Consider the following 26,584-nt stretch of genomic DNA (forward strand, 5'->3'; position numbering starts at 1 on the left):
ACCCCTTACCTCGAGTAATCCATGGCCGTCCTCTATCTGGGCGGTTTGGATGCGTTTACCATAAGTGTCAGTATATGAGTGCAGTAGAATTTCTGTGTCGGCTGATTTGACCACAGAGATGCGAGTGTCGGCTGGCTGACCGCAGTTGGTCCACACAGCTAGTGGCTGCACTCACTCACTCAACTCAGCTTTGAGAGGTGAGCCGGTGCCTGTCAGCCTCCTCTGCAGCCGTCACAGTATCCGAGGAAGCAGTGTCAGACAGGGAGTGGATTCGTTTTGTTGTAAATGTGTAACACGGGAGAAGAGAGGTGCTGAAAAAAGGAGGTGGGAGAGAAGTGAATGGACAATGCAGTGCGACCGGAGGATGATGATGAGTGTGTCCGCACAGCTCTGTTTGCTGGCGTGTTTCACTCTGACCGGACACTTGTTTTTGGCTCTGGGGTCAAATCAAGACGTGGAGTTGACCTTTCTGTTACCCGCCGGCAGCATCGAGTGTTTCTACCAAACCACCGCGAGTAACGACACCATGGAGGTTGAATATCAGGTGAATTTGATTTTCTTTCGTTCCCTCTTGTGTGTCTTCCACGGTGACAGTGTAATGTCGTAGTGGAGGTTTGGATTAAGCTTGAAGAAGCTTTGTGAATTGTGTCTAACTGAAAAACAAGAGGACAGGTTCTGGACTTTGGTCTTGTAGGCAGAGAGATACAACACCCTATCACCGGAGATAAGGAAGCAGTAGAAAAACAAAAGAGATATTCCTTCGCTTCCCCACATACTGCCAATAGCATGCTTTTAAAGTATTTATCGTCCAGTAGGAACAAGATGTACGCAAAGATGATATTATTAAGCGCAACCAAAATAGATAGTGATCATCAAAATTGAATCTCCAATAAATCCTTTTTTACGACAAAGCATCAGTTTTTTATTTTCTAAACAAACAGCTTCAAGTGCTAAAGCTCCTTACTCGAGTCATTCACAACTTTTTACGGGTGTGACCTTTGCATTGTGCCTCACGCCTTCAGGCCACAGTCCTCATACGGACACTGCACCCTCTGGTGGCCGTGAGCTGATTGTTTGGAATGAAAATGCAGAGATAACAGGATATGTGAGTGAATTGTGGGTAAATGGAATATTCTGCATGACCTCTGAGCTTTAAAAACTGCTGAAGACCCTTTTAGTCAAACTGACCTTTGTCTCACCTTTGTGCGTTGTGGTGAATGAAACCATACACTTTTTATTGTCCTTTTGTTTCACTGTCTTCGGTTGCATAATATTTATTGCTGATTACAACTTTTATGATGTCATCACCTTCGCCAAGGTGCGTTCACTTGTCTGTTTTTATGCAGGATTAAACTAAAACTATGGTCACATACTAACTCAGTGGAAGGATGTGGGTCAGGGAAGAATCCACTGAGGCTCTTGATGAAAACAATCAGGCAGATTTAGGGGACTAATGTCTATGAACGTGTGAAACTTGGTGCAGCTTGATTGAAGGGGACTGTTTGGCCTTGGCGGAGGTAAAGCCATTTCATCTTTATTATTTACTCACTGTCCTACAGGTGATAGCCGGGTCCGGTCTGGACGTTGGTTTTGCCCTCTTCTCACCCAGCGGACACCAGCTGGTCTCTGACTTCAGGCAATCTGAAGGCATCCACACGTGGGTCACCTAAATGCTTTCCAGCCACCGCCCCCTTGTGGTGGGATGCTCAGTCCCTGTAATAGGACGACTCTTTGTTTGTATTGAAAACCGATCATCCAGAAAAATCGGAAGCAAGCATTAAAGTAGCACTTGAGAGTTTGCTCCCCAAAAAACGTGAGAAACTGTCCAAGAAAAATACTTTTAGATTTCAGATCTCGTAAATGTGTCATCAGACATTTTTGAGAAGATTTAATACACTCTTCTGTTTTGCTGTGTCTTAATAATGAATCATACAATGCTGTCGAGAGCAAATCCCCTCTGGAACACCATCTTTCTTTCCTGCAGGACGACTCCCACAGAGAATGGAGATTACCGTCTGTGTTTCGACAACAGCTTCAGTAAAATGTCGGTGAAGATTGTGTTCTTCGGGGTGAGCGTCAGCCACAGCGGAGGAAGTGGAGGCCGAGTGGAGTGGGTGGACATGGCCACGACTGACAGCCTGGTGGAGTACAAACTGGAGGACATCAGGGTGAGAGGGAAACACGGGGAGCTTCGATTTCCCCCTTCAGACCTAGTATCATCTCCCACTCCTCTTTCATCTCCTCCTTTCCGCTGCTCTGTTCTTCCTCTTCCAGGCGACGATGGACTCCGTGTACCAGCGACTGGAGAGGACCCGACAGGTCCAGGCCTCGCTGCGGGCCTTCGAGGCGAGGGACCGCTTCCTGCTGGAGGACAACCTGTGGCGGGTGTCCTTCTGGTCCGTCCTCAACCTGCTCGTCATGCTCACCGTTGCCGCCACTCAAATCTACACCCTGCAGCGTCTCTTTGACAGCAACAAGCGGACGTGCACCTAGTCTCAGCAGAACTGATCCACTGACCTCCAGCTGACAGCTCACTGCTCTCACACCGGAGAGCTGGACGTTCAATTGACATGTGAGCTGAACTTAAAGGGATAAAGTGATTCATCATGCACTGAGGAGCTTCTTAAGATAGTGCTGCTTATGTCTTGAAAGTTTGGTCCAGTCGTACTGGAGTACGCAAACAACCGAAGACTGTGCAGAAAGATGGACGACACAGCTCCACTTCCTCCCAACACCCAGAAATGAATCCAATATAACCCGCGAATGAAAGCTGCCATCTACTGCGGACGATGAGCAAGTGTTTCACCCCATTTTAATAGCAACAAATAAACCTTAAATTTAGTCAGAAACCCCCTTATTGCATGTGCTTTTGGCCTCTTTTTTTGCCCCTTACCCATCCAGACTCATGGAGGCAGAGTTTATGACCTATAAACAGTCACAAAGGTGCTATCAACAATACACTAAGATACTTGAAGCACTGATATTTGTTGATAATGTAATTGGTGAAGCTTTTAACCCAAACCTTTTGTCACTGAATGTTGTTTTTATTGAATATCAGATCTTACAATTTACAACATTACTAGAACCTATATGACAAAGCAAATAAACACCAGCTCCTGACCGACATCTTTTTTTCTTTGTACAAAGCCTTAAGCTGTTTAAAAAGACAAAAATAAACAATGTCCCTGATCCATTTCTCCACTTGGATGTTAAACCAGACAAGTTCATTTTTTCATTTCCTTGCCATTATTTGGATGCACTGTCATTTATCTCAAGTTGTTTGCAGTAAAAAAAAAAAGAATCTCAGTCGACAAGACCTATTTTGTATTCAGATCGGAAATTTCGTTTCCTCTCTCGTGATGATGGGAATCAGTGGGCCTGCTCGGGCCTGAGCCATCGTTAACCTGCTCTGTCATACATCATAATCAGTGGCTATACTTCACAAAGCAGATGTTACAATAACAAACATGTTGAACTGCTCATGACTTGGCACTTTATCTGGTCATCTATCCCTAAAAGTAAAAATCATTCTGTACGTCAATCTGCATTTTTACTGACAGGCCTCTGGATATAAACTAGGGAACATCTGCAGTGGATTGAGGTGTTATAGTCACTCTGTAACCAACTGTGCAAATACTACAATATTTTCAGTGCTCAGAACTATTTTAGACAACATTCACTGTAGGAAAAAAAACAGTAATTGAGTAATCACTGACAGCATCAGATAAGAGTTCTGGGTGAGCTGATAATGAAAGACATGTCGCTCCTCTGTGTTTCTGCAGTTGATGTGGATGGAGGTGGTTGCATATCCGCTGCAGGCTGCACGGTCGAGGTCACCACTGGTTTCGTCGGGGAGCCGGCCGCCTGTTCAGGGACAATCAGCCAACGTTAATGTTTTAACTTCCTGACTCGCACTCTGACAGGGGACATTACAGGACCCAGTAATCGGACCAGCGAGGGAATTGGTGAAGAGGCAATCCTGTGAGGGCGCTTGGAGATCATCCTCCACTCTCACAGGAAAGGATTGATTAGACACATTATTTATTCATTCATACAGCCACTTGGGAGAAAGACTACTTCAGCAAATATTTAGTTCTGTGAGAGATGAGATTTGATTTTAACTCTAATCTGGGTAAACAGCCAACGCATTTAAAAATATTCATCCTCCTTGTAAGCTTTTGTTTTATTCTTCAAAATCGGAAAACAAAGTGGATCAGTTCTTCCCTTTTTTATAGACAATGAAAATACGGCACCAAGAAAAAAAAATCGACTACTATGAAAAGGTTTTGATTCTCTTGTTCATCCCTTGGCATGTGTTGAAAAGGGTCATTCGTGCTGAGGAGCAGCGACCACGGTCCGAGCGCTGCCTCTCTGAAGCAGGGAGGCTGCCGGTCGAGGGTTGCCATAGGAACATGAGCTGCTTTATATCAGTATGTATTGGATTAGTTGCGGAGACGGAGAAAAGTGAGGAGAGGAAACCCAGGAGGGGCGCTACTGTACGTCATCTGAGAGAGAGAGAGAGAGAGAGAGAGAAGAGTGGATCACACAGGACACAAGGAGACACCAACCACCTGAGCCAGTCCCTTTATTGTACACAACACCTCTTTATTTACTCTTTGTGGAAATTAGGTCATTTTTTTTGTTTATTCAAATCAATCCATTGCTACGGAGGCACTTGACAAAGGTTTTCAAAACAAAAAAAGAAAAGAGATTTTTGCAGGTTGGTTTCCAACCCCTTCCACCAGATCCAGAGAGGGGAGGGAAAGAAGAAGGATACAACTTAATGCATAACAGGGCATTTACAGTCTGTTCTCTCAGGACAGGCTCAAGTGACAGGCACAATGAAATAAGCCAGTAGAACTGAACCAGAACTTTTAAAACATTAATTACTTTGTGAACCGGAGGTCTGACGTGTTGATTCTTCAGTTTAAAGATTCAGTGCCATTTTATAAGAACATTTTTAATTTCTGGCGCTGTCACTGAAAGCCGGACCCTTAGAGAAATGCAGGGGAAGATAAAAAAAAAGCACATTCTGTCTCGAGAGTCTGTGGTTTTGGGAAATTTTTAGATTTTTCTTGTCGGGTTGTTTAATTAAGTTTCAGTCCTCGGTGGTGAGAACAAGTTGAGACAGCTTCTCAAGACAGGATGTGCTTTCACAAACCACAACTCCCACCACCCTCTCACCATATCTACTGATCAAACCAAAAATGGAAACATCCAGATTATCAAGGTCACCCTCCCCCAGTTTTTCCCCAACACACCTACAAAAAATGGTCAGGTGACCGAACAAATGAAATTCACATCAAATGATCACAGCGGTGTGTTGAGTGCCCTCTCAAAACATGTTCAGACAATAAACTGAGGATTCATCCCTGTAGCAGAATCTAAAACAGTCCAATAGAAGCTGAGGGGTCTTGGTAATATATATATATAGTGATACACAGCTGATACAATTGCGGCCAAATTATCAGAAGAAATAACAAATGCCCAGGTTATAAATAATGCACCAGGAGCTGAGCAATCTCTTTTTCCCTACAACAGAAGCTAATGAAGTGATTGTGTTAGTGCTTCCTCTCAATGACAAGTCGTCTGGGCTTCAATTGTGTTTTTTTGTCATCATCCCTGCAATTAAATGAAATACAAGTGCTAACTCCCCAGTATAGGCCAGCTATATACAATATGTTTTAATATATGGAAGCAGGACTGATAGCAATAATTCATGTCCCAGAGTGAGAAGTGCCAACTCCTCTACGCTTCATACCTCGATTATACTCTACATCACAGACCTGTCCTCATTGAAACCCCCCCCCCCCACTGCTTCACTGAGTTTGATCCTCTCCGAGAGGAAACTGTGCTGTGTGTTCCTTTTTTTATGAGCCAGCTAATCCAGGAATGAACAAAGTCTACCCGAAGGCTCAAGGCCTCGTTGGGGTTCAGCGGAGAATAAAGGGATTTAAAATACAAGGCTTTCGCGACTCGGAATTAGCGGAGAGAGAGAGAGCGCCCCACAAAGTCTTGCTTGCTCCCCTGGGTTTTTGTGCATAGTGTTCTGGTAACGGACGATAACATCCCTGTTACGTGTGGCTGGTAGTAAGGCTGAGATGGCTAGAAGTGCTTGGATTGTAATGGTCAATCTGGCTGACATCTTTTCATTGTGGAAGAATATTTGACAAGACGGGGAAGCTGTAGGTTCCTCGCTCAGTCTCATGCGACCCTGACTCTGTGTCTCCCCATGCTTTGCTTAGTTTAAGTTTAAAGCTACATTTATAATGGTCATTAAAAAGGACAAAGCCACTCAAATAAAATAACACGGGGGGGGGGGGGGGGAATTGTAATCAACACCTTCAGAATTACAACAGTGATAATAAGCTATTGTTTTTTCAGTATGAAATCAGTTAGGAAATGAAAACCCAGTGAAACATTAACAACCGGTTATGTGTGTATATCACACAGTGATCTATTCTCGGGCATCTAAAAAGGCTGAGGGAGAGGAAGGCCAGCCAGCAACACTTAATAAGTTATTTGATGGGACCCTGCATGAAACCTTGTCAGTGGAAATTAAGCAATTTTTACAATAAAAAAGCCTGAATTTGATAAGTCGTCTCTATCTAACTGATCAGCTGGGTTTTTCATTTTGTGTTACACACGTTCCACAGCAGTCAAATGTAATATTCAAGTGGTTAAGGGCTTGCTTTCTTTCTTTCATGTGCACTGATAAAGACAGTATTAGCAGCTTATTAACATTGCTTGAATAGACTTTAATACGGCTGGACGTTGCACAGTGTGAACCCCTATCATTCAGCCCCTCCCCTCGGGTCACGGCCTATAGTGTGCCGATACACACACCCACGCACAAACACACACACATAGGTGGGAATGGCCACAGGTCTAGTCTAGCAGGGAGTGTTCAGCAGGGCGGATAATGGTGGGCCGGTGAGAAGGAGCGCCGGGGGGTCTTCGGCTGCAACAAGGAGAGAAGATAAAGCAAAAAAAGATTGAGACGTGCTCACAGAGAGATGGTGGCGAAACTGAAACATCCCGACAGAGTGAAAATAGAGGAGTCGAGGACATGAAGACATACAGACCAAAAGAAAGATACACACCTAAAACTGAGAGGGGAATGAATTCAGAGAAATTATTGTAAATATAAAGACAGGAAACTCGGTGTGAAAAATGGCGCCATTGACTCTGTGACAAAACATTACAAATACAGTCAAATAAAACCGAATAAGCATACATGACACTGATGATGACATCATGTAGCAAAGTCGTACCTGGGTACACCGGGCGGGACACGGGCTGGCCGGGAGGGGATCAGGGGCGGTGCGCTGAAGGGATCCTGGTGGCTGTTGAAGGCGTTGCTGGGTGGGCCTGGGCGAGAGGGGATTGGTGGTGCACCAAAGGCTGGAGAGGGGTTAAGCGAGGCTCCAAAGGCAGGGGAAGGGTTCATGGGTGGTCCTGGAGTCGGCCCCCCTCGGACAGCAGGTGGGCGGCTGGGGGCCGGGGCAGTTGAAGGAGGGGGCCTGCGCTGAGGGGTTGGGCTGAGAGAAGAATATGACATAGTAAAATGAAATGAATGTCTGAGACCACTCTCAAAGAAAAATTGGGAATAGTTTCACTTATTTTTTTTCAGCAGACGTTAACATTTTGTTTAAATTTTAGTATGTAAAACTTGATTATTGTGTAAATTTGGCTGCATCATTGGATTCAGTATTTCCCATCCGTTACCCCCTCTCACCTGGCGTCTTGCATCCAGTTGTCAGCTACAGGTGGGGGAACTGGTGTGGAGATGGTGGTGGTGCTGATGTCGCCAATGATTTGCAGCGCCTCCCTGAGTGCATGATACATGCGCAACATTTCGTCTCTCCGCTGGGCCTGGTCAGCCGACTCCTCCATGAGGCTGTTCTGATCCCCGGACGAGTAGAGGTAGGCCAGCAGCTCCGAGTGGATGAAATCCTTTGCCTAAGTGGAAGATAAGATTATTCAAAAATAGAAGGTGAAATCTTACATTGATTAACACTGAGAATAGGTTGATAAATTGTAAAAGTGAAAGGCCAGAGAAAGGAAGGGAGGAGACTAATTAACTGCAACAGAATTCATAAATCCTGGAAAAGAGCTGCTAAGTGGACAACAGTGGGAAATTAGTGATGTTTGTGTGTGCGTGTGTGTGTAGCTGTTTCTGGACTGACATCAAGTGAGCACACTAGAATACTAGAACATAATAAACGCACAGTGGCCATGTAACTGTGAGCCTGCATCATAAACTCTGTTAATTAGTGGCTTCAAGGTCACCTTGTGTTATATATAAAAACACGGACTAACCAAACACTATTCATCACAGCTCTATGGTGCAGTGACATTTAGACCTAATTAAACTGCAGTTGATTAGATTGGAGCTCAGTTCGCTGGTTTATCAGGAATTGTGACTACTTTTATTAGTCATAAGGTAATGTACGACGCTACAATTGCTAGATAATAAATAGCTAAAGGCATATAGCATGAATTTATAGATACATACAGGTTTAGAGAGTTTGCAAACAGCTGTATAGCATTTGATTTGTAAGGAGCATATGTTCAACATGCAGTGTTATAATATTGAGTTTTCAGGCCATACAGAGCAGTGAATAGAGGATATTTATATTATCAGTGTTGAGGTAGAGATTCAGATAATGTGAGCATTCAGCATAGAGACCTGCTGAGGTGAGAGAGCACGCACAGTGTTAATGTACCAGACTCAAAGGACCTCTTTTGTTCCCTCCGCTAAGGAGTCTATGTTTTCATTCGAATCCGATAGTTGGTTTATTAATTTGTCAGCAGGGATACACATATAGTACCCAGCAGGTTTGCAAGCTTTGTTGAGAAATGGGCCAGTAAAAGAAGCCCATTACAATTAAGTGCAGTTCATAGAATATTATTTATCACTTTCACTTAAATTTAGCAAAACAAGGCGAAAAGGAAATGGTGCATGAATCTTGATATAATTACGGCGATGGGATCTATAAGTATGTCCAATAATATATAATCTGAATTTCTCTTTCTTTACAAAAGCTCGACACTAAGCCATGGCGGGGTATGTGCTCTACTTAGTGCCTTTGTAGTTGGAGGTCCATTTTAGAACCTAAGTAATAATGCACTCACACTATTGATCATGAGATGCATGATGGTCTTGGGCACAAGGTCTCTGATGGATTTGTTGATGATGCCAATGTACGAATCCACAAGGTTGCGGATAGTTTCCACCTGTCGCTCCAACTGAGGGTCCATAGAAAATGTGTCTGGAGGAGCAGCATCTTCATTCTCCGTCTGAGCAACACACAGCGACAACAATGGTGAAGCATAAACACACTCACATACCATCACATGCACTGACACGTGACTTAACTAATTCATGGACTTTGAAGAAACACAAAGCAGCACACTCGTACCTGGTCCTTCTCCGGATACACTCCCGCCCTGAGGAAAGATGCTTTCCAGCTGTCCACATCCTCTTGAGAATCACAGGCCAGTTCTACCTGACGAAGATCCTTGTAGACGTTTCTGCACACACAAACAACAGAGAAACAAGAGTGGTTGTGAATGTGTAGGCTAACTCAGTGCACAAGGATACACAAGAACACAATGCTGAGGTCAATAGGCATTCAGTCTGAAAAAAAAAAAAGACCTCTGTTGACTACATAACCCTGACCTTTGCTCGGTGTTGAAGATTGCGAAGATGTGCTTTGTGGACATAAAGCCTTTCTCCACATCTCTGAGCTTCAGGTTATCCAGCGGCAGCATATACTTCTTCTCTTTTTCCTAAGATGAGACAGAAAAGAAACATGTATTTACAGATGACACACAATACATAAGTAAAAAAACCTTGAAACCTAAAGCACAGAACAGGCGGATTTTGACAAATTCGCTGTGTGTTTATATTTCTGTAATGAAGACGATAAACAGAGGAGAGTGAGTCAGACACTTCTCCACTGATGAGCAGATACAATGGAATGCATTTCCTCTGTGTGGACGACCACCAAGTTGGTGAGATGGAGAAATGTATGGTGACCGAGAGGCGGAGGAGGAAGAGAGGGAGAAAAGGAGGAGCATGAGGGAGTTCTGGGGGATGGGGTGCCAGCTTTCACTGTTGAGCACAGACATCTGGAAGCATTTTAGTCCGCACTTACACAGCGAGCGGCGCAGGCCCAACCGTTACATCACTCACAGCTCCTCACAATCCCCCACCCCCACTACAGACACACACACACACATAGACACACAGACACACAAACACAACGAGTCAAATACATAACCGCACGTGCAAAGACAAACATACAAAATCCCTATCGTGAATAATTTGGCTGTGTGCATAAACTTGCATTTGTACGGATATGATCAACAGTCCAAACACTAAAATATACAAACGCACAAACGCCTACACACATGCAGACTTGCGCACACACACACAATCACACCCCCCTCCGGCCCCCGTAACCCAGTACGATTTCCTGCAAATTCCAAAGTCAGATCCCGGCTGGAACATTTCAGCCCGCCTGCCACGTCAGTTTGCCTCCACCATCCTACCTCTCCCGTTCTTTCTTTCTCTGCCTCTTCGCACAAGGCAACCGACTTAAAATGTACCGATTCCATTTTGGTGCCCGGCCACTCCGAGACCAAAGGACCGCAGCTCATCTTAAGCAGTAGTTTGTAGCTGTCTTTTTATGACGCAGAAGAATGGATATGACTGAGGCCTTACGAAGAAGATCGAGCGGCGAGTAAGTAAATCCCAAATGCCTACGAATATTGGTAGGCAAATGTTCATGTTTAGTTAGGTCAGTCTTTTTAATTTAGTCTAAGATTAAACGATCGGTTAAAAAAACGATCATCTGATTTTCAGTCACGTAAACTTTATGCGTCAGTTTATGAACAGAATGTTTCTCTCCAAGTCCTTGAATAGAAGCTTTGAAATGTATAAAACATAAACAAACTGTGGAGCGGAGTTTGCGCTTATTTACTCAAGAGGAAACACCGTCCAACCATGTCTAGATTTATTGACCTGAATCAGTTGAAAGTAATGTTAGCTAATATTTTTTATACCGAGTTGTATTTAACACGATATAAAAAACAGCATGGGTTCTAATTTAGGAGCCGTTTCCATGAATGTGACTTTTCTTTGTATGTTTTTCTTATTTTTTTCGCTGAGTGAAACTGAGTTATGTTTGCTCTCTGTGCCCCTCTGTGTCCTAGGATGGTGACCTGCAGCTGCAATGACCTCAGGGTCCTTCCCCCCATCAGCCACCAGAGTCCTAACCCCCCCGCCTGCCCAGTGTTCAGACTACCTGTTCATCAGGCTACAGCTGAACAGTAGTCTGCACATTGGTTAGGCTGGGCTGGGACACACACGCCTCCAACCACAGAGGGTGATCGTCACTCGGGGATAGTTTATCTTTACAGTGCTAAATATGGTATCTTAATATCTATGCATCCATGTGGAGCTGCGTTTTTCTAGTTAGCCATTTGTCTCACCTCATCGTCTTTGTACCAGGAAAGGGACTCAGCGGTCAGGATAAACCAGTACTCCTTGGAGCCTCCTTTCATGATGCTTATGTTGATGGTTAGCCAGCCTTTCCTGATAACCTGCACAGCGAGAAGAAGAAAGAGAAGGGTGGTAGGGAGAGTGGGGGCACCAGGGGGATGGAGGAAAACAGCTTTATCAATCAGGTTTATGCATCGGTGACATAATACAGTGATGTGACTAACACTAATAAAATCTTACCTCCTTACCTGCAAGGTCACTGAATTTTGATATTTTTTTTATCCTAATATCAATCATGGTTTGTTTTGTACTACAATGCAAATAATGAAATCGAATGAGTTAACATGGCGTGACTGTAACATGCCGCTATTAATATGGTTAAATGTTTCAAAAAGGATCAGATTGTTTAGTTGAAAACAGTGAAGAGGGATGTAGTACTTGTGGAATTCCATTCAACAGAAAAGGAATATTTAAACCAATAAACAGGTCCAGATGGTGTCCAGGCGAGGCTAGCCCAAACACACAGTCAAACAAAGGTCGGCGGCGGTATGTTAGTGTCAATGGGTCAGTAAAAATCTAGTTTAAAATGATCAGGTTTAGTGGGTTAACTGGACTCAAACAGTGAGCTGAATTCCTGGATGAGTAAAATATGGGGTGAAGAGACGGTTAAAGACGGGTGTTAATCAGAAGAAAGGATTAAATTCAGAAGCCAGCATTCACATAGTTAGTAGGGTCAATGCAATGACAGAAATGATAACAGCAAAGTCAAAATTTGAAGAGGACAGATGGAGAGGGACAAAATACATCACTGAGACTGAGAGGCCGGGTTAAGTGAATCACTTCAAGGAAAATATGACATGTATTTTAGAGAAGCCCTCTTCACAACTGTCTCTCAATTTTTCCAAATGGACTCCCGTGCATTTCGAGTACAAATGGGGAAACTATCTGTGTAACAGTGTTCTCGTGTAAAGTAAAGCTAAGTGGAAATGTCACTTTCAAAGGCTGCTTTAGACCTTTCCCTCCTGAACTCCCTCTCCCTCCAGCAGAGCTGAACTGAGTTATTGAGGGAAAAAAAGGCTCATAAGTTAAAAAGCGCCAACACAAACATGGGAAAGGAGGCAAGAGCACAGGAGCTAAACTGGTAGTTTGCCTTGGCGAGGACATTACTTAAACTTCTCAGATAACAAGGAGTTTTAAATCCCACTGTCAAGCCAGTCAGAAATGTTAGTACCAAGTTGACATTAACAGTGTCAGACATTCTTTTAATGGGATGCTTTTTTGTTTCAGATAGACAACTGTAATACAATATTCAACCCTGTAAATCTACTTGTAAATCTACTTGTCATGTTAATTGGTTTATTCAAAGATGTGAAATTACATCTGAGATAAAGTAAAAGGAAACAGCCCTATTTGGATTTGTCTTGATAATTGATGATGGCGATAGAGAATTTTGATCAAATCATTGAAATACATCCCAAAGCCATGACACCATATAAATTGTAATTTTTTTGATCAGATCTGAATACAGAAATTAGAGACAAGGAGACAAGTGATTTTTTTTAAATTTCGTATTAACATGCATTGAATCCAAAAACTAAAAACACTAGAAATCGGAGATATCGGAAAGAATCCTAGTTATATGATTGTTGATTTTAGTTGTGTGTTGTGTTCTCGCAACCCACTCCCTCCCCGTTTTGTTCCCAGTGATGTTTAGGATGATTCTCCTAAGGCAAACTATAGCGTCACAATGCATGAGGCAGCAGCAGAGGTATAATACCAGAGACAAGTCAGAACTGAAGCCGCCGATGGTCGATGGTGGAAGATTTGTCTCTCTGTGGTTCTCTTAGAAAAAACAGGAATGCTACCAAAGATATATTTTGGGTGAAATTCACAATGTTGTTTAAAATATTGTTGTAAATTGTTAGTAGCAGTGTAAAATAAGAGACAATTACTGTCGTATCAAAATGAAACCGAGAATAACGAGATCAAATATGATAGGTGTTACTTTAAATACAGTCCAAATTACTGGAAACTAACCAAACATCAGTTTGATCAGTCCAAATTACTGGTAACTGATCAAACAGGTTTGATTCATCTGGAGACTCTACCTTCTCGTCATGGCCCTCTCCCAGTCCGCCAAGCTGCAGAAGGGTAGAACAACTTATTATAGCGAAAGGTATTGACTCCTGTAATTGCAGGAGTCAACTGTTTATCCTGTTACCTCACAGCAGTCTGTCTTTGCCACCCTAACCATATTGGCTGACCTTTATGTGATGGCCTCAGTTCCTTTGCATGGCAAACCACTGCTGCCCCCGGGCAGGGTGTGGTTTAAATCTGTGGGGTACTTACCAGAATTTCACCCTGCATTAATAGGAAGGGGAGGGGGAGTATAAAATCAAAGCCAAAAGAAATGAGAGAGCAAGCAAGCAAGCAACGATGAGAGACAGATTAGAAATGGGGAGATGGAGAGAGAAAAGGGTGAGAGGTGGAGGGTTGGAAGAAAAAGAAAAGGCGGGGAAGTAGGAGGGTGGTAAGAATGACAGGTTTGAGGGAGGAAAAAGGAGGAGGAAACAGGAAATCCATAAGCCCACCAGAGAAAGACAGATGATGAGAGGCAAGAGAGAGAGAAAAAATAGAAAGGAGGGAGAGAGAGGGGAATAGAGTTACATGCTATTAGAATTATTTCAAGTATACCACATTTGGTTATGTCATATTTGTAGCTCAGTCAATAGGTGCAGGGTCCATGCACATTCTCAATTTCAATACCAAAAGATGCTTGTGGGTTAATGTGAAGGCAACAAAACATCCACATAGTCCTGTGAGTAATTGTTGCTTCGTAGGACATCATGCCTGGATCACATGCAAACAGCAATTAATAATAGCCGTGGAAACAAATGCTTGTTTCAGAAAAAGCAGAGAAGGAAGGTCTCCGGTAAGTTCACTAAAGCATCCCCCCCCACACTGGCACTGCAACCTCTGAGGCTGATGAGCAGTTTCATAATTGTGTTTCAAGATCTTACAAACACATATCAACACACATGTATATAAATGTCAATCTGAGCTCAAGAGTAAATGAAAAGTACTCAATTTAACAATATTAGCTAAATAATGTACAGGGGAGTTAACAGATAGGTCAGGCCACATTAAAGGCTATGAGCTAAATCACTGCTGGAGTCAGTTACTTTCACATGGTTGATTAATCGGCTGGTAATGGGAGGCATCAGTCAAGGGAGATTAAATCTGAGATTGGTGAAAAGGCCAGAGCGGAGTGATGAAATGTACCTGGTTGGGTATGGCCCTCTTCTTGTTTGTGGCTGTGTTCCTCTGCTGGGCACTGTCATTACACAAAGATGAAGAGAAAAGACAAGAAATATTGATGACACGCCACAGAAAACCTGTGTAACATATTCACTATCATTAGTCATGGTAAATATGTTTTATAGTCTAATGCAAAATAAAAGGTTTTGCATGTTTTTACTATTGCAGTGCCCTCTGTGAACATGCCTGTTTGGAATGGCGTGTTTACTTGGCCTGCGGTGATGCTGGTTGCAGCTTTCTTACTGAAACTGTAAATCTTACCTGCAGTAATTGAGCCACGACAAACAAAGATGCTGCTTGACTGAGTTTGCAGAACCCTGAAGCTGCTGCACAAAGATGTTTACCTGTTTATGAAGTTCTAAGTTCGGTATAGCTCGACTACGCAGAACTCTGAACTGGAGAATCAGTCGCCTTTGGCATTGTCATGAACGTGCCCGTTGTCGTGATCGAGTCCCAGCTGCCACTGCTACAGAGTTCCGGTCTCCGGTTTATTCAACGTTTATTAATATTAAACGTATCACGTGATGAAATCACACCGAACTAAAAACTGCACTTCCTGAGGTTCAGTAAGATGAACTGTTCTTGAAATATGGGCGCTACATACAGAGAAACATTTCTTGCATTAGTAGACCAAATAAACTACAACACACAAACATGACGGTCAGGTGGACTGTTGGGGAATTTGGACAATATGGAGGCTCAAACGGTCTCTTTCAAACACACTGTACACACAACCCTACAATCTTTCTCTCAGCCCACCTGTTGTTGCTGTACCCTGGGGGGCTACCATCATCCAGCCTTCTGTAGTCAAGACTGAAAGTGACGTCATGAAAACTGTTACACAGCCTTGGCTTACCTATGACAAATTACAGCAATCCACGTGCCATGCAGCGGCTCGGCATAAACCCTCACACACACACGCACACGCAAACACACACGAGGGGTTTGCTTTTTTCAATCAGTCAATGGCAAGACCGAAGCAGAGCAGGGGAGCTCCACTCAACTACATGCTACTGCGACTGAATTCAAACAGACGAAACTGTATAGCGAAATAACAACCCAAAAAAAGGGAGTGCTTTGCAGTGTGCAAATGAGTTTCCAGTAAACATTTCGCACTGGTCTGTTGATTGGTACAGTAAACATTCCCTGTAGTGACAGTCAAACAGCCTGCAGCAGACAGGAAGTTTACCTGTCCAGCAATCTAGCATGCTTGATCATGTTGGAGGGGAAGTTGCGTTTTAGCATGCTGGGGTGGGGGTGGGTGCAACGAATGCCACCTTGATCCATCGCCTCTACAAGGAGACACATGCTCTGATGTGGCTTGATCGCTAATTTGCAAACATCCCACTGATGCACCGCAGCGTAAACAATTTGCCTAATTATCAGCAACACTTTGATTCAGTACAGTGATGATCAGTCTGTTAAGTTTCCGACATGGCGGCTGGGTTCCACATGTATTGATGACTGACATACAAGATTAAAGGGCTTTTCTTTCTCAATCTACGGCATCACAAGTGCACCTCAGACAACAGGTAGTTAATCGGGGTCAAGGTGCCGGTGCTGACGCTTGGCTCAACGGCAACAAGCAGTAAGTTGGGAAAGAAAAGATGGGAAGGGGGGAGGAGGCATACATACTTTGCAAAGCCTATGAAGTCCTCATGGTTGGTGTTGATGTAGGACAGTTCAATGTCAATCAGCAGCAGAACCTTAATTAGACGCAGAAAATCTCAATTAGGATGGGGAGGTCTCAATTAACAAACCACTTAGAGAAAGTCTCACATCTGATATTTCACATTTGTGACCTGAACAAAAGTAACCATGACAGAGAGTAGGTCTAGAGCTAATTTAAACATAGCCATACCAATTATCTTCCAACTAACTTGTGTCATTAGTGCTGCAAATTGCAAATGTGGTGATGCTGAGGATGTGATTTTACTCCAAGGTTACTGTTCATTTAACAATTTTCTATCTAGCGTCTCACCTGGTCCTTGGTCTTCCCTTCTCGTTCTCTGACGTGGGTGGTGACGATCCTCTCCGTCTCCTCTCTCAGTCTGGGGTAAGAATTGAGCTGAAAAGCAACAGAGCGCACAACTGCAGAACTGAACCAGGACACTGACACAGACACAGACACGCTTACAAGTGAGCTGGAGCTTAGTGACACTTACCAAGAAGTAAGAGAAACAGGTGTGAGAAGTAAGAATAAGTAAAGAACAAAGGAAAAAGGAAAGAGAGTCAAGTGACATTTCAATGCCACACACACACGCACTCACACACACACACACACACACACACTTTAAATACAAAGTGATAGTATGTTCTACAAGGTGGTAAGGTACATACCATCACCCAGGGATGACTTCATGGAAAAACAGAATCAATATGGTGGAGCTGTAAGTTTGCCAATGTCTGAATCAATTTTTTTTAAATATTTAATATCAACACATGATCAGGTCGTATTCGAAACCAACCACGTCCATTTACATGTCATCACTGGCTGAGAGTTAGGTTTTGGTAGTATTCCAGCTTTGTGAAGACTGGATGAGAAGGGAAAAGTGAAAGAATGAGGTGAGGCAGAGGATGGGACGGTGGCTGAGTTTCATGGTGTGCAGTTCCTTTCTCTGTCCACAAGATGACAGCGAAGCACTGTTGCTATGGAAACGCTTCCTTCAAGCGGCCACTTCTAGCACAGACAGGCTTTTAGTATCATCTCACCACCACCCTCATATCACTCCCTTGCAAAAAGCAGATAGCAGAATGCGAGGCAGACATGTGGGTCAGTGAGGGAGCGAAGCCAGGCGCCGCTTTGCTCAGACTGACGGAGCAGGCAGGGGGGAGTTGGGGCAGGGACAGAGGGAGGATGCAATGTGGAAGTGAGAAGAAAAAAAACAAATAAATGCTGATGTCATACACAATGTGGGTGCTTACTGGTAAAAAAAAAATGAAGTTGTGCTCCAAACTTTAGACATGATGTGTAAGTTGATGCTCAATCTGAATGGTATGGAGACTTCCAGAAGTGGGAAAGGATTTTGGGACAGGAAGATACACACATTTGAATCTGTGGGCATGGATAGTGTAGTGGCAAAGGGTCTGATTTCACAGGGGATGACATATAAATAATTAGAGAGAAAAGTGATCCCTTGTCTTTCCATGCTAATGTCCAACAAGGTGTGTCCCTAGTTACCTTAATGGCACACTTCATGACGAGTGCTGTGAGTTCGCACACCACAAGGTCCACACATTTGAGGCTGGGCTCTTTGAGTTTGAGGATCTGCTTTTTGACTATCGCCTCAAAAGCCAGGTCAGGGGTGAAGAGCCCCGTTCTGAAGGGTCATGGGGTAAGATTGCATTTGGTTGTGGCAGAGAGAGAGACAGAGAGAGAGGAAAGGATAGGCAGATATTAAGAAAAGAGAAAAAGAGGAAGAAGAGAGGAAATAAAAAGAGAAAAGGTTTTGTTCAGTTAGTCATTTCTAGTTGTTGACAGACAAATCAAGCAGCGGAGAGGGACAAGCCACAGGTTTTTCACACCCTCATCAATAATTAACCACTTCCTCTGAAGCTCAATACAGTAGAGGTTGACATCACCTCCAACTCTGGGCCAAATCATAGCTTACACCCGCCCCCCCCTTCATGTGTTGCTGGCTATATGTACTGAGTGGTGAGACCTGCAGCTTGTCCAGAAGAGACCAGAGATGCTCAGACAGGTTGAGCCCCCGAAACATCTCATATCCACGACGACACGTCACCCGTCACAACACTCCACAACACGACAGCGCTGCCTGCACACAGGGCACACGGGCTCGGGCTGGGCTGAGGGCAAACTGCAAAGAACGTTCCTTTCTTTAAAACAGTAGAGCTAAAGTGATTAGTAGAGACGCCGCAAGCAGCCGCCAGCTAATGTTCTCTTGTCAGGATACCCTCTGCCGCACCCGCGGTTGCCCTTGCCCTATGTCCTGGCTTGGTCGGGAGATGCTGGACACCTGCAGTACCTTGTTGGTGCACTGCCTGAATGTGTTGATGAGCTCTTGAATGACCAGATCGATACATTTGAGACAGGGCGTTTTCAGCTTAACGATCTGCTTTTTCACGATGGCCTCAAACGCCAGGTCTGGAGTGAACAGCCCCGTTCTGAGGATTCACAGAGAGACAGAGGCACAGCGGCAGACAGATGGGACAGTTAATGGACATGTAGGCCAAAGAAAAAAACAACAACAAACAGAAGGAAAAGAAAAAAACAGATATACAGATAGACAGATGATTAGCTACTCAAAAAGACAAACAGGTGACTAAAGAGATTTGAGATGAAGCACAAAGGGAAAGAAAATTAATATAACAAAAGCCACAACATGGGGATTAAAGATGAAGTGCCAAAGATGGCCAGGTGTCAAAGTAATTAAACACACAGTCACAAATGAGACATGGCTGAGAGAACAGAATCAATGAGCAACACATGAAAACAAAAAAACACAGTTGACACAGATAAATGTAACACAAAATGCTATAATAATTAAATGCTTCAGCAGACAGAAACAGAAAAGGAGTGGGTGGTGTTGCAAGCGAGGAGATAAGGGGATTAGAAGAACAGTGAGCAGGACAGAGAAAATATTCACATACAACAGAGCACACTGAATTGGTGCTTTTGGTCTGACAGCAAGTTTTGATGAAAATTCTTGAATTATAGTACAATAACAGCTTTGATGGGGGAGAGGCAAAGAAGCTGGGTAGAGGAGTAATTCATGTAAGAACAGAATACAGGCATCTCTTGAGCTCTGTGTGTGTCTCCTGTGGAAGACTGATGGGTTTTTTTTGTCTCCGCTCCACTTGCCTGACACCATGGACATTCTTGATTGCGTGACTGATTTCTCGCCTCAGCTCCTTCTCATCAAACACAATCTGAGGAACAGCGAGAAAAAAAGGCAAATAATAACATTTAACATAGGTTTAACCTGTGTGAAGACACCTACATCCAAAACACTATATCAGCAAGGCTCAACATTAACCTTGACAAGTTCAAATGGGAAGCGTTCGTGGAAGAGGCGGTTGATCTTGGCGCCGCCCGAAAGCTCGTTGGTGTCCACCTGGTCCCCAGAGCCTTCAATGCACTTCTCGAAGTCCACACCAAACTGCTGCACCATCCTGATAAGGGAAAAGCACAAAAGGCATGAGGCCGGTGGGAAAGATCTACTCTCAAGCTACAGCCTCACTGAAAATCCACTGCAAAAAAAAATATTATTTATTATTGCAGCTTCATTTGTACAGTGATGTCTGACCCGAGGGGTAAAATATTAATGTTAATTTGAGGTCGTCATTTTAAAGTAACTGATCTTATGTTGGCAGCATGTACCTACACGCTGAAACCAATTCTGTGATGTATGAGACGGCTCAGCTCAGTTTTATCCATTTCATTTCCCAACTTACTTTCAAATTGTAAATATTGTTACAATCATATATTAATCAAATCTAATCAGCATGCTTTTCAAATACATTAATGTTAACATTCCTTCTACACAAAATAAAGACACTTAAGTAAATTTTCTCATTTAGAGCAGGTCCAGACCATACCATACAAAATATACTACCCAGTGAAATACAGCACAGAATTATTAAACATTCATCTACACTGTAAAGACTCAGAGTCCAAACTTCTCTCACTCAGTTGCCCTGTGCAGTAGTTATCCAATGTTACTGCAGCGTTTTACTTCACTAACAAGCTTTTGACTGTAAAATGTTCACATAAACTGTGTTGTTATGAGGAGTGATTCACTCACTGCAGCAGGGCCTTGGTCTTGCGTGTCGGGTCATCAGGACGGAAGTTCTTGTACTCCTCCACCTCCTTCTCCAGGGAGAGGACCTGACTCTGCAGCTTACTGCGTAGACCAGGCAGGGTCTCTCTGATGTGGTTGGTCAATTGCTTGAGAGAAAAGGAAGTCATATTATTTCAGAGAATTAATAACATGCTTTGCAGGAATTTCATACTTTATGATTGAAAATTAAATAAAAGCAGATAATTGATAGTGAACCTGGTTGAGCATCTTTTGTAGATGTGGCGTGCCCATGCGCTCTGCTATATGTCTGTAGCCAGGGTGGGACAGGAAGAACTTCCTCTCTGCAGCCAGAGCAGCACGAATGTCCTTCTTCCCATCAATGTCTTTCTGACTGCGGTTCACCACACCGATATAGCCTGCACACAGCAACACAAACAGTCACTCTAGAAACAGAGGTATAGCCTGCAAATGTGGTACTTCCTCAACAGTCCACACTCCTTTGAAACATTTTGCAAACATTTAAAAAACATAAAAAGTGTAACACTGAGCTTTGGTTGTGCTGCATTGTAATTGGTACTAGTTAACAATAACAATACTAAAATGTATTTTATTAGCCGAATTACACCCATTCAATGGCTCACCAAGATAGCCTTTTATACATTTACAGATATAAAATACTATTTGTACTACTATCGCTTGTCAAATAATTGCTGATTATTAGTTACTGAGATATATTCATCCATATTGCCCAATATGCCTCGCTTATCAACATTTTATATTCTATATTTAATCAAAAGTGAAAATCAATCCATTTCTTTCCATCTTTCATTGGTTCAGAGATGTATCTAAACGTTGAGTAGTAACAAGATGATCATACTCTTGTTTGAAAGTTAATTGAACCTATAAAGAGCGTCATCATTCACATATATTGTCAGGACTGGTCCGTACAGAGGTGGCTGCATAAGCGGCATTCTATGAATGCACATATGAGCCATGATCACACATGACTTTTTTTACCCCCAAGCTGAAGTTTATAAACACAGTTTACCATTGTTTTTGTTCAAGGGTATTATATAGTTTTCTTTCATGCTCACTTTTGTCAAGCACAAAGTCACAGAACAGCCCTGGAGTGGCTGACAGGCAAGCGGGTCACAGGCCGTGGCGCCCGAGGAAAAAACGTGCGTGTGCATGCCCTTAACCAACATCATTATTTGTGTTTGGGTCATTAATTGTCTTGTTTATTTTTCAAATAGCCAACTTTCTAGACCACAAAGTTTCATATAGCTGCCGGGCTCATGGTGTCGCCTGTCGATGGAGCATTTTAATCCCTGAGCGTGTCTGTGTGTGGGTGTGTGCACGATCCTCACCTCGACGCAGTGGCAGCAGTTTATTTTCAAGGATGTCCTTTGCATCTGTCCCTTCATCCATCAGGTCCAGTTTTGTTATCACACCAATAGTGCGCATACCTGCAGAAAATTATAAACAGTAAAAATGTGACTTCAATTTTTTCAGGTGACAGCTAAATCGGTCAGGCTCTAACCAAATAAAAATAGCAACAAATGAGAGGTTATGGATATAATAAGATACAATGTTTCATGTAACCTTTCAGTTTGGATAGCAATATTGAAAAGAGTGTTTGAGTGTTGTTGTGTATGTGGTTGTGCTCTCTGACCCCTTAACTACGAATACGCCACACACTTACCCTGTGGGTCCACCTCCTTGGATATCTTTAGAGCGTCCGAGTTGGCCAGGTCCATGTTAGCTGGGGTGACAGCCAGGATCAAACAACTCTCCTTGGTGATGAACTGCATCAGCATCTCCCTGATCTGATGCTCAATATCTACGGGCTGGTCACCGACGGCAACCTTAGTCATTCCCGGAAGATCGATCAGGGTCAAGTTGAGCACTGAACCATGTATAGGAAAGAGTAAAAACATTTAGAAATGCAAGTAAGATGTTTCTTCATTTCCCCCCCCCCAAAAAATACAGTAAATCAGTTATTCAAGTAATGTGTTTCCATTTTGTTCCAAAGCCTTTTATTTTCATTTAGCCATTTAAATTTGACGCATCATTAACTTGAAACAGCTTTTGAATGGAAGTTCAGATAATGGTGGATGTGGGACAAACAAACGTTTGATTAATTGAGAGATTTCTCAATGAGAGGGCAAACACAGCCTATTCATAGTATTGTTTGTTTTTTCTTTTAAATGGCAGGCTTGAGTTCTGTGTTACATTCATTTTCCTTCTCAGTCATAAAACCATTGAAAGACTTCTACACTATCAGGCTCCATTTACAGCATTAATATGCGTCTGTAGCTGGAGGAGAAGCCGTCATCTTTTTACAAGTCACTTGAGCAGGCAGACCTTTGTTGTTGTGAAACTAAGTCTAAATGGTATTTTACCTCATATTTCACTTCAGTATCCCCCGCAAAAGTCACAAAAGTGACTTTTAGATTTTAAATGTTGTACCAAATCAAACTGGTGGATGAAACCAAGTTAACCCACAGTAAGCCCATTTTTTTCCATGTTAGAATACCTTAATTTTGTGAACAACACTGTAGCTCGGTTTGGGAAATACAGATACAATTGTTGAGCAATATACAGTGATGACAATATATATATATACTTGACATTTAGTCAAATTTAATAGGAAAATAGTTTATGGATAAAGTGCCCAAAGTTTTTTTGTGGTTTATCCGGTAAATTATATGCCTGGCAGCGATATAACTTCACTACTCTGATTTGATACAAACCTTTACCACTATGAGTAATACTATAGGAATATATACCTGCAGTATAAAGAGTATTTGCAGTATATTGTAACATGATGTGATGTGCTTTAGAATAAAACCTGTGGTCATTACCGTTTGGGGAGTAGACCCTCAGGTTAATTGGGATGGTAGAGATGCCTTTGTTGGACCCTGTTATCCTGTCAGTCTCCGCCTCAATTTCCGACCGGACTTCATCGAAATCCACAAACTTCTTCCCTTTGCAGTGCAGAAATTCAGCATATTCTACACAAACAGGGACAAAGTAACACACAGGAATGGAGGGTGGGGGGAAGTGAAGAAAGGGAGAGAAAAAGAGAATATTAAATTAAAGAGAGGACGGTGGCAAATAGCAGGAAGGCTGCCTAGCTTGAGGCGCTGTGAAAGAGAGGGCATATACAGGGCAGTGATGAAAGGAGACAGGGATGTGGCTGTGAACAGGACAAACACACTCACCAGCTTTATGGTTGACCAGCTGCAATATAAGAGGTCTGCGGGTAACGATGCCTGATCCACGTGGAAGAAAGTCCCTAAGAGACAGATATTGACAGAGGAAGAAAAATTAACATCACAATTGTTGGAAGTGAAAAGGATAAAAGAACAGAAATAAAATCAGTTAGGACATGTAACAAAAAAAAGAGCAACAGAAAAAGAGAGAAAAAAAAGGTGGAGAGAATGGTTAATTATTCAATACACTCAATGTCCATTTCCTCACAGCGTGCCCTCTGGTAAATGAATGGGCAGAGGGGAATTTCACGCTTCCAACTTGTCTCACAACAAATCAAATCAGTCATTTTCTCTCATCATTAGAGCTTTGACGATCAATTCAGAAACGCCCACTCATGCTGTTATGGGATAAATCCCCCCAAGATAGAATTCACACATGTAACATCTACCATAATTAACATTTCAGTTCACTTTTAATTATTGAACTTGAACAAATCTCTCTGCTGAAACAGACTGGAATAGGGCTGGGCCAATCGATGATGACGGTCATCACAATGATTTACCCAGGACTTTGATACTCCACCTCCCCTTTCTAAACCACAGTTGGGTCCAATCCTGAGTATTTTAATATTGGTTTCTGTTGCTTCAGAGTTCAATCCCATAGTAAATTTATGTTGCATAAATGCCCCGTGTGTTTGAAACAGCACAGACTAGATAATCACACACGTCATATCATTTTAAGAGCTTCTTGATCCCAATACTGAAGGTCATGAGTGAGAAAATATAAAGTCTATAAGCTTTAATAATTGAACAAAAGTTTTGTTTGGAGAAAAATCTGACAAACCCTGACAGTGTCCTGCAAAGAGCCAGATTTAATTTAGACCCGTCATCAAATGACAGGCGACAGTGATCCTCAATGCTAATAATAATGATGATTTTTGCTTATCAGTTTTAGCATCTGAGATTATCCTACCTGTGATATAACTGGGATATGCATACATTTTTGGATAACAGCTGAATGACCTAGTAAAGATTGATTTAACTTTTTAAGGGTGGATTTGCTGCATGTTTGTAATGATTTTGTGGTGGGTTCTTTTTCAGTGGATTATTTCGCTTCATGTGAAACAATGAATCTGCTTGGTTTACTGTGTATTTAAAGAACGGGCGAGGCTCATGGTTTAGGCTAGCCACTTTGTTAACCTAGGCTGTATCAATACAGGAGATATCGCCCATAATAATAACGTAACCACGATATACCCAGGACTCAGCCTTGACACCTTTTTGTTAGTTGCACAATCTCGACTACATACTCGACTCATGCCTCTGAACAAGAAGATGTTTTGTATAATTATTATTATGACAGCAGGAAAAGACGGTAAACAAGCAACAACAAATGGTATTGGCGCAACAGAGCATTACTGAAACAGCAGCCTACAGGAACCAACTGGAATCACAACTGGTTTGTTTGTTGCCCCTATAGTGACATGGCACCTGAGGAATGTTTCACCACATGCTCAAAGTTGCTTAGTCAGTTCTCAGACGCGAGTTCTCTGAGGGCTGACTGCTCCACCCAGTCATCGGCAATCCCCTTCCATTTCAGACAGCCCCTCTGCTGCTCTGTAAAAATGCTACATCTGGTGGTAATCACCAGCCGAGTCCCAGAACAATATTAGCAGGGCTGAGCATGTCACTAGCCCACATTCTCTTTTTCTTTCCAACCTCCAGACCTACAGGCCAGAGGAGACTTTGGTGGTGCCATAGGACAAGAGAAAAAAAGCGGTGCTGCCATACTAACATACTGCTTGCTGTTCCTAGGTTTGAGGTCCTGTGGGGAAACAGTGGGGAAAATTCTGGATGTTCCTTGCGTCAGCAAAAATCCACAGGTCTATGGTTCAGGGCTGCTGCTGCGCCATGCACATAGTGTAGAGCATGCAGGCAAAAACAAAGCCACTATAGGGTGAGGGAAAGGAGAGAGAAGTTAGACTAGATGTGGTAAGATCAGAGATCAGAGCGAGGATGGCCTCTTCTAAAAAAGAAATAGTGTATTAAGGCCTCTCTCCTGTTACAGGTGACTCTCGCTGGATTTCCCCAAAACACCACAAGTCACAGATTCATAGCAATTAAGGGCCCACAAAGGTTCATATACATAAAAAAGAAATAAATTGTTAAAAAAAGACAGAGTTGAACATGTCGATCTTCACAGAACGAATTGGATCAATAGCAGTGGCATATTGAAAAGAAGCAAGAGGCCAGGATTCCATTATTGATGCGCTGTAAATGATAGACGAGGCTGAGCAGATTGTGTATCATTTCATCCATTATGGATGGCCGAGCAAAGAGCATCAGTCTGTGAGCCTCCCTCCATCCAACACAAGAGAAAGCAAAAGGAAGAGAGAGTAGAGCAGGGAGTCAACATGAGAGCCAACTCCCCTCCCCCTGCCTGTCTGTCTCAACAGCCTCTGTCTATTACGAACCGGCAGAGCAACTCTGAGGAGCCATAGTCCATAGCTGATCCTCCTTGAATCTATTGAGGCCTGACGGAGGTTTTCAAACATGTAAACCAGTGTGTGAACCTTTGGGGTTGTTGTGGGCTCTCACAAGGGGGTGTACAACACAAAAATGTGTTTGTGGTTAGTTGTGACATTTCCCAAGGCTCAATCGTGTAGCTACAAACATATAATTATGGCTACCCACATGATTCCAGCCCTTTAGTCTGAAACTGTGGGTACCAAGAGGCATCACCCCGCAGCAAAGACTCTCAGAAAAAACAACTGATT

General features: G+C 42.9%; 2 protein-coding genes and 1 long non-coding RNA gene across 11 annotated transcripts in view; 2 read left to right on the forward strand and 1 right to left on the reverse strand.

The window, feature by feature from the left end:
• On the forward strand, positions 1-3,535 carry tmed1a (transmembrane p24 trafficking protein 1a). Its single transcript, XM_053444139.1, has 4 exons — positions 1-544; positions 1,560-1,657; positions 1,985-2,168; positions 2,275-3,535. Exons 1-4 carry the CDS (start codon positions 347-349, stop codon positions 2,491-2,493), a joined length of 699 nt encoding a protein of 232 aa, XP_053300114.1. The 5' UTR covers positions 1-346; the 3' UTR covers positions 2,494-3,535.
• The window catches only part of dnm2a (dynamin 2a), a 27,215-nt gene continuing 3,654 nt past the window's right edge, over positions 3,024-26,584 (reverse strand). The window contains exons 2-21 of one of the 9 annotated variants that reach the window (XM_053444133.1): positions 23,817-23,890; positions 23,457-23,606; positions 22,295-22,498; positions 21,960-22,058; positions 20,848-21,008; positions 20,596-20,738; positions 19,828-19,963; positions 19,653-19,720; positions 18,817-18,955; positions 16,812-16,898; positions 16,466-16,536; positions 14,795-14,846; positions 13,621-13,653; positions 11,503-11,613; positions 9,686-9,795; positions 9,426-9,537; positions 9,139-9,303; positions 7,739-7,962; positions 7,275-7,541; positions 3,024-3,864 (exon numbers count right to left, since the gene is read on the reverse strand). In XM_053444133.1, coding sequence (XP_053300108.1) covers positions 3,834-3,864; positions 7,275-7,541; positions 7,739-7,962; positions 9,139-9,303; positions 9,426-9,537; positions 9,686-9,795; positions 11,503-11,613; positions 13,621-13,653; positions 14,795-14,846; positions 16,466-16,536; positions 16,812-16,898; positions 18,817-18,955; positions 19,653-19,720; positions 19,828-19,963; positions 20,596-20,738; positions 20,848-21,008; positions 21,960-22,058; positions 22,295-22,498; positions 23,457-23,606; positions 23,817-23,890 — 2,437 coding nt within the window. In that variant the 3' untranslated portion in view covers positions 3,024-3,833. Of the gene's footprint in view, positions 3,865-4,584; positions 6,962-7,274; positions 7,542-7,734; positions 7,963-9,138; positions 9,304-9,425; positions 9,538-9,685; positions 9,796-11,466; positions 13,559-13,596; positions 13,654-13,861; positions 13,874-14,794; positions 14,847-16,465; positions 16,537-16,811; positions 16,899-18,011; positions 18,151-18,816; positions 18,956-19,652; positions 19,721-19,827; positions 19,964-20,595; positions 20,739-20,847; positions 21,009-21,959; positions 22,059-22,294; positions 22,499-23,456; positions 23,607-23,816; positions 23,891-26,584 lie in introns of those variants that run through there. The other 8 variants (XM_053444137.1, XM_053444130.1, XM_053444131.1 and 5 more) reach the window with 8 other exon arrangements.
• Positions 10,396-13,463, forward strand: LOC128459038 (uncharacterized). Its single transcript, XR_008342085.1, has 2 exons — positions 10,396-10,751; positions 11,224-13,463. It is a non-coding gene; the product is annotated as an uncharacterized LOC128459038 (long non-coding RNA).

Source organism: Pleuronectes platessa, chromosome 16, assembly GCF_947347685.1.
Source record: "Pleuronectes platessa chromosome 16, fPlePla1.1, whole genome shotgun sequence".
Lineage (NCBI taxonomy): Eukaryota > Metazoa > Chordata > Actinopteri > Pleuronectiformes > Pleuronectidae > Pleuronectes > Pleuronectes platessa.

Excerpts from the sequence above, each read along its gene's own strand:
- tmed1a (XM_053444139.1), top strand. The coding sequence starts at position 347 with ATGCAGTGCGACCGGAGGATGATGATGAGTGTGTCCGCACAGCTCTGT. Across the intron at positions 545-1,559 it reads CCATGGAGGTTGAATATCAG|GTGATAGCCGGGTCCGGTCT; the intron begins GTGAATTTGATT and ends ACTGTCCTACAG. Across the intron at positions 2,169-2,274 it reads ACAAACTGGAGGACATCAGG|GCGACGATGGACTCCGTGTA; the intron begins GTGAGAGGGAAA and ends TTCCTCTTCCAG.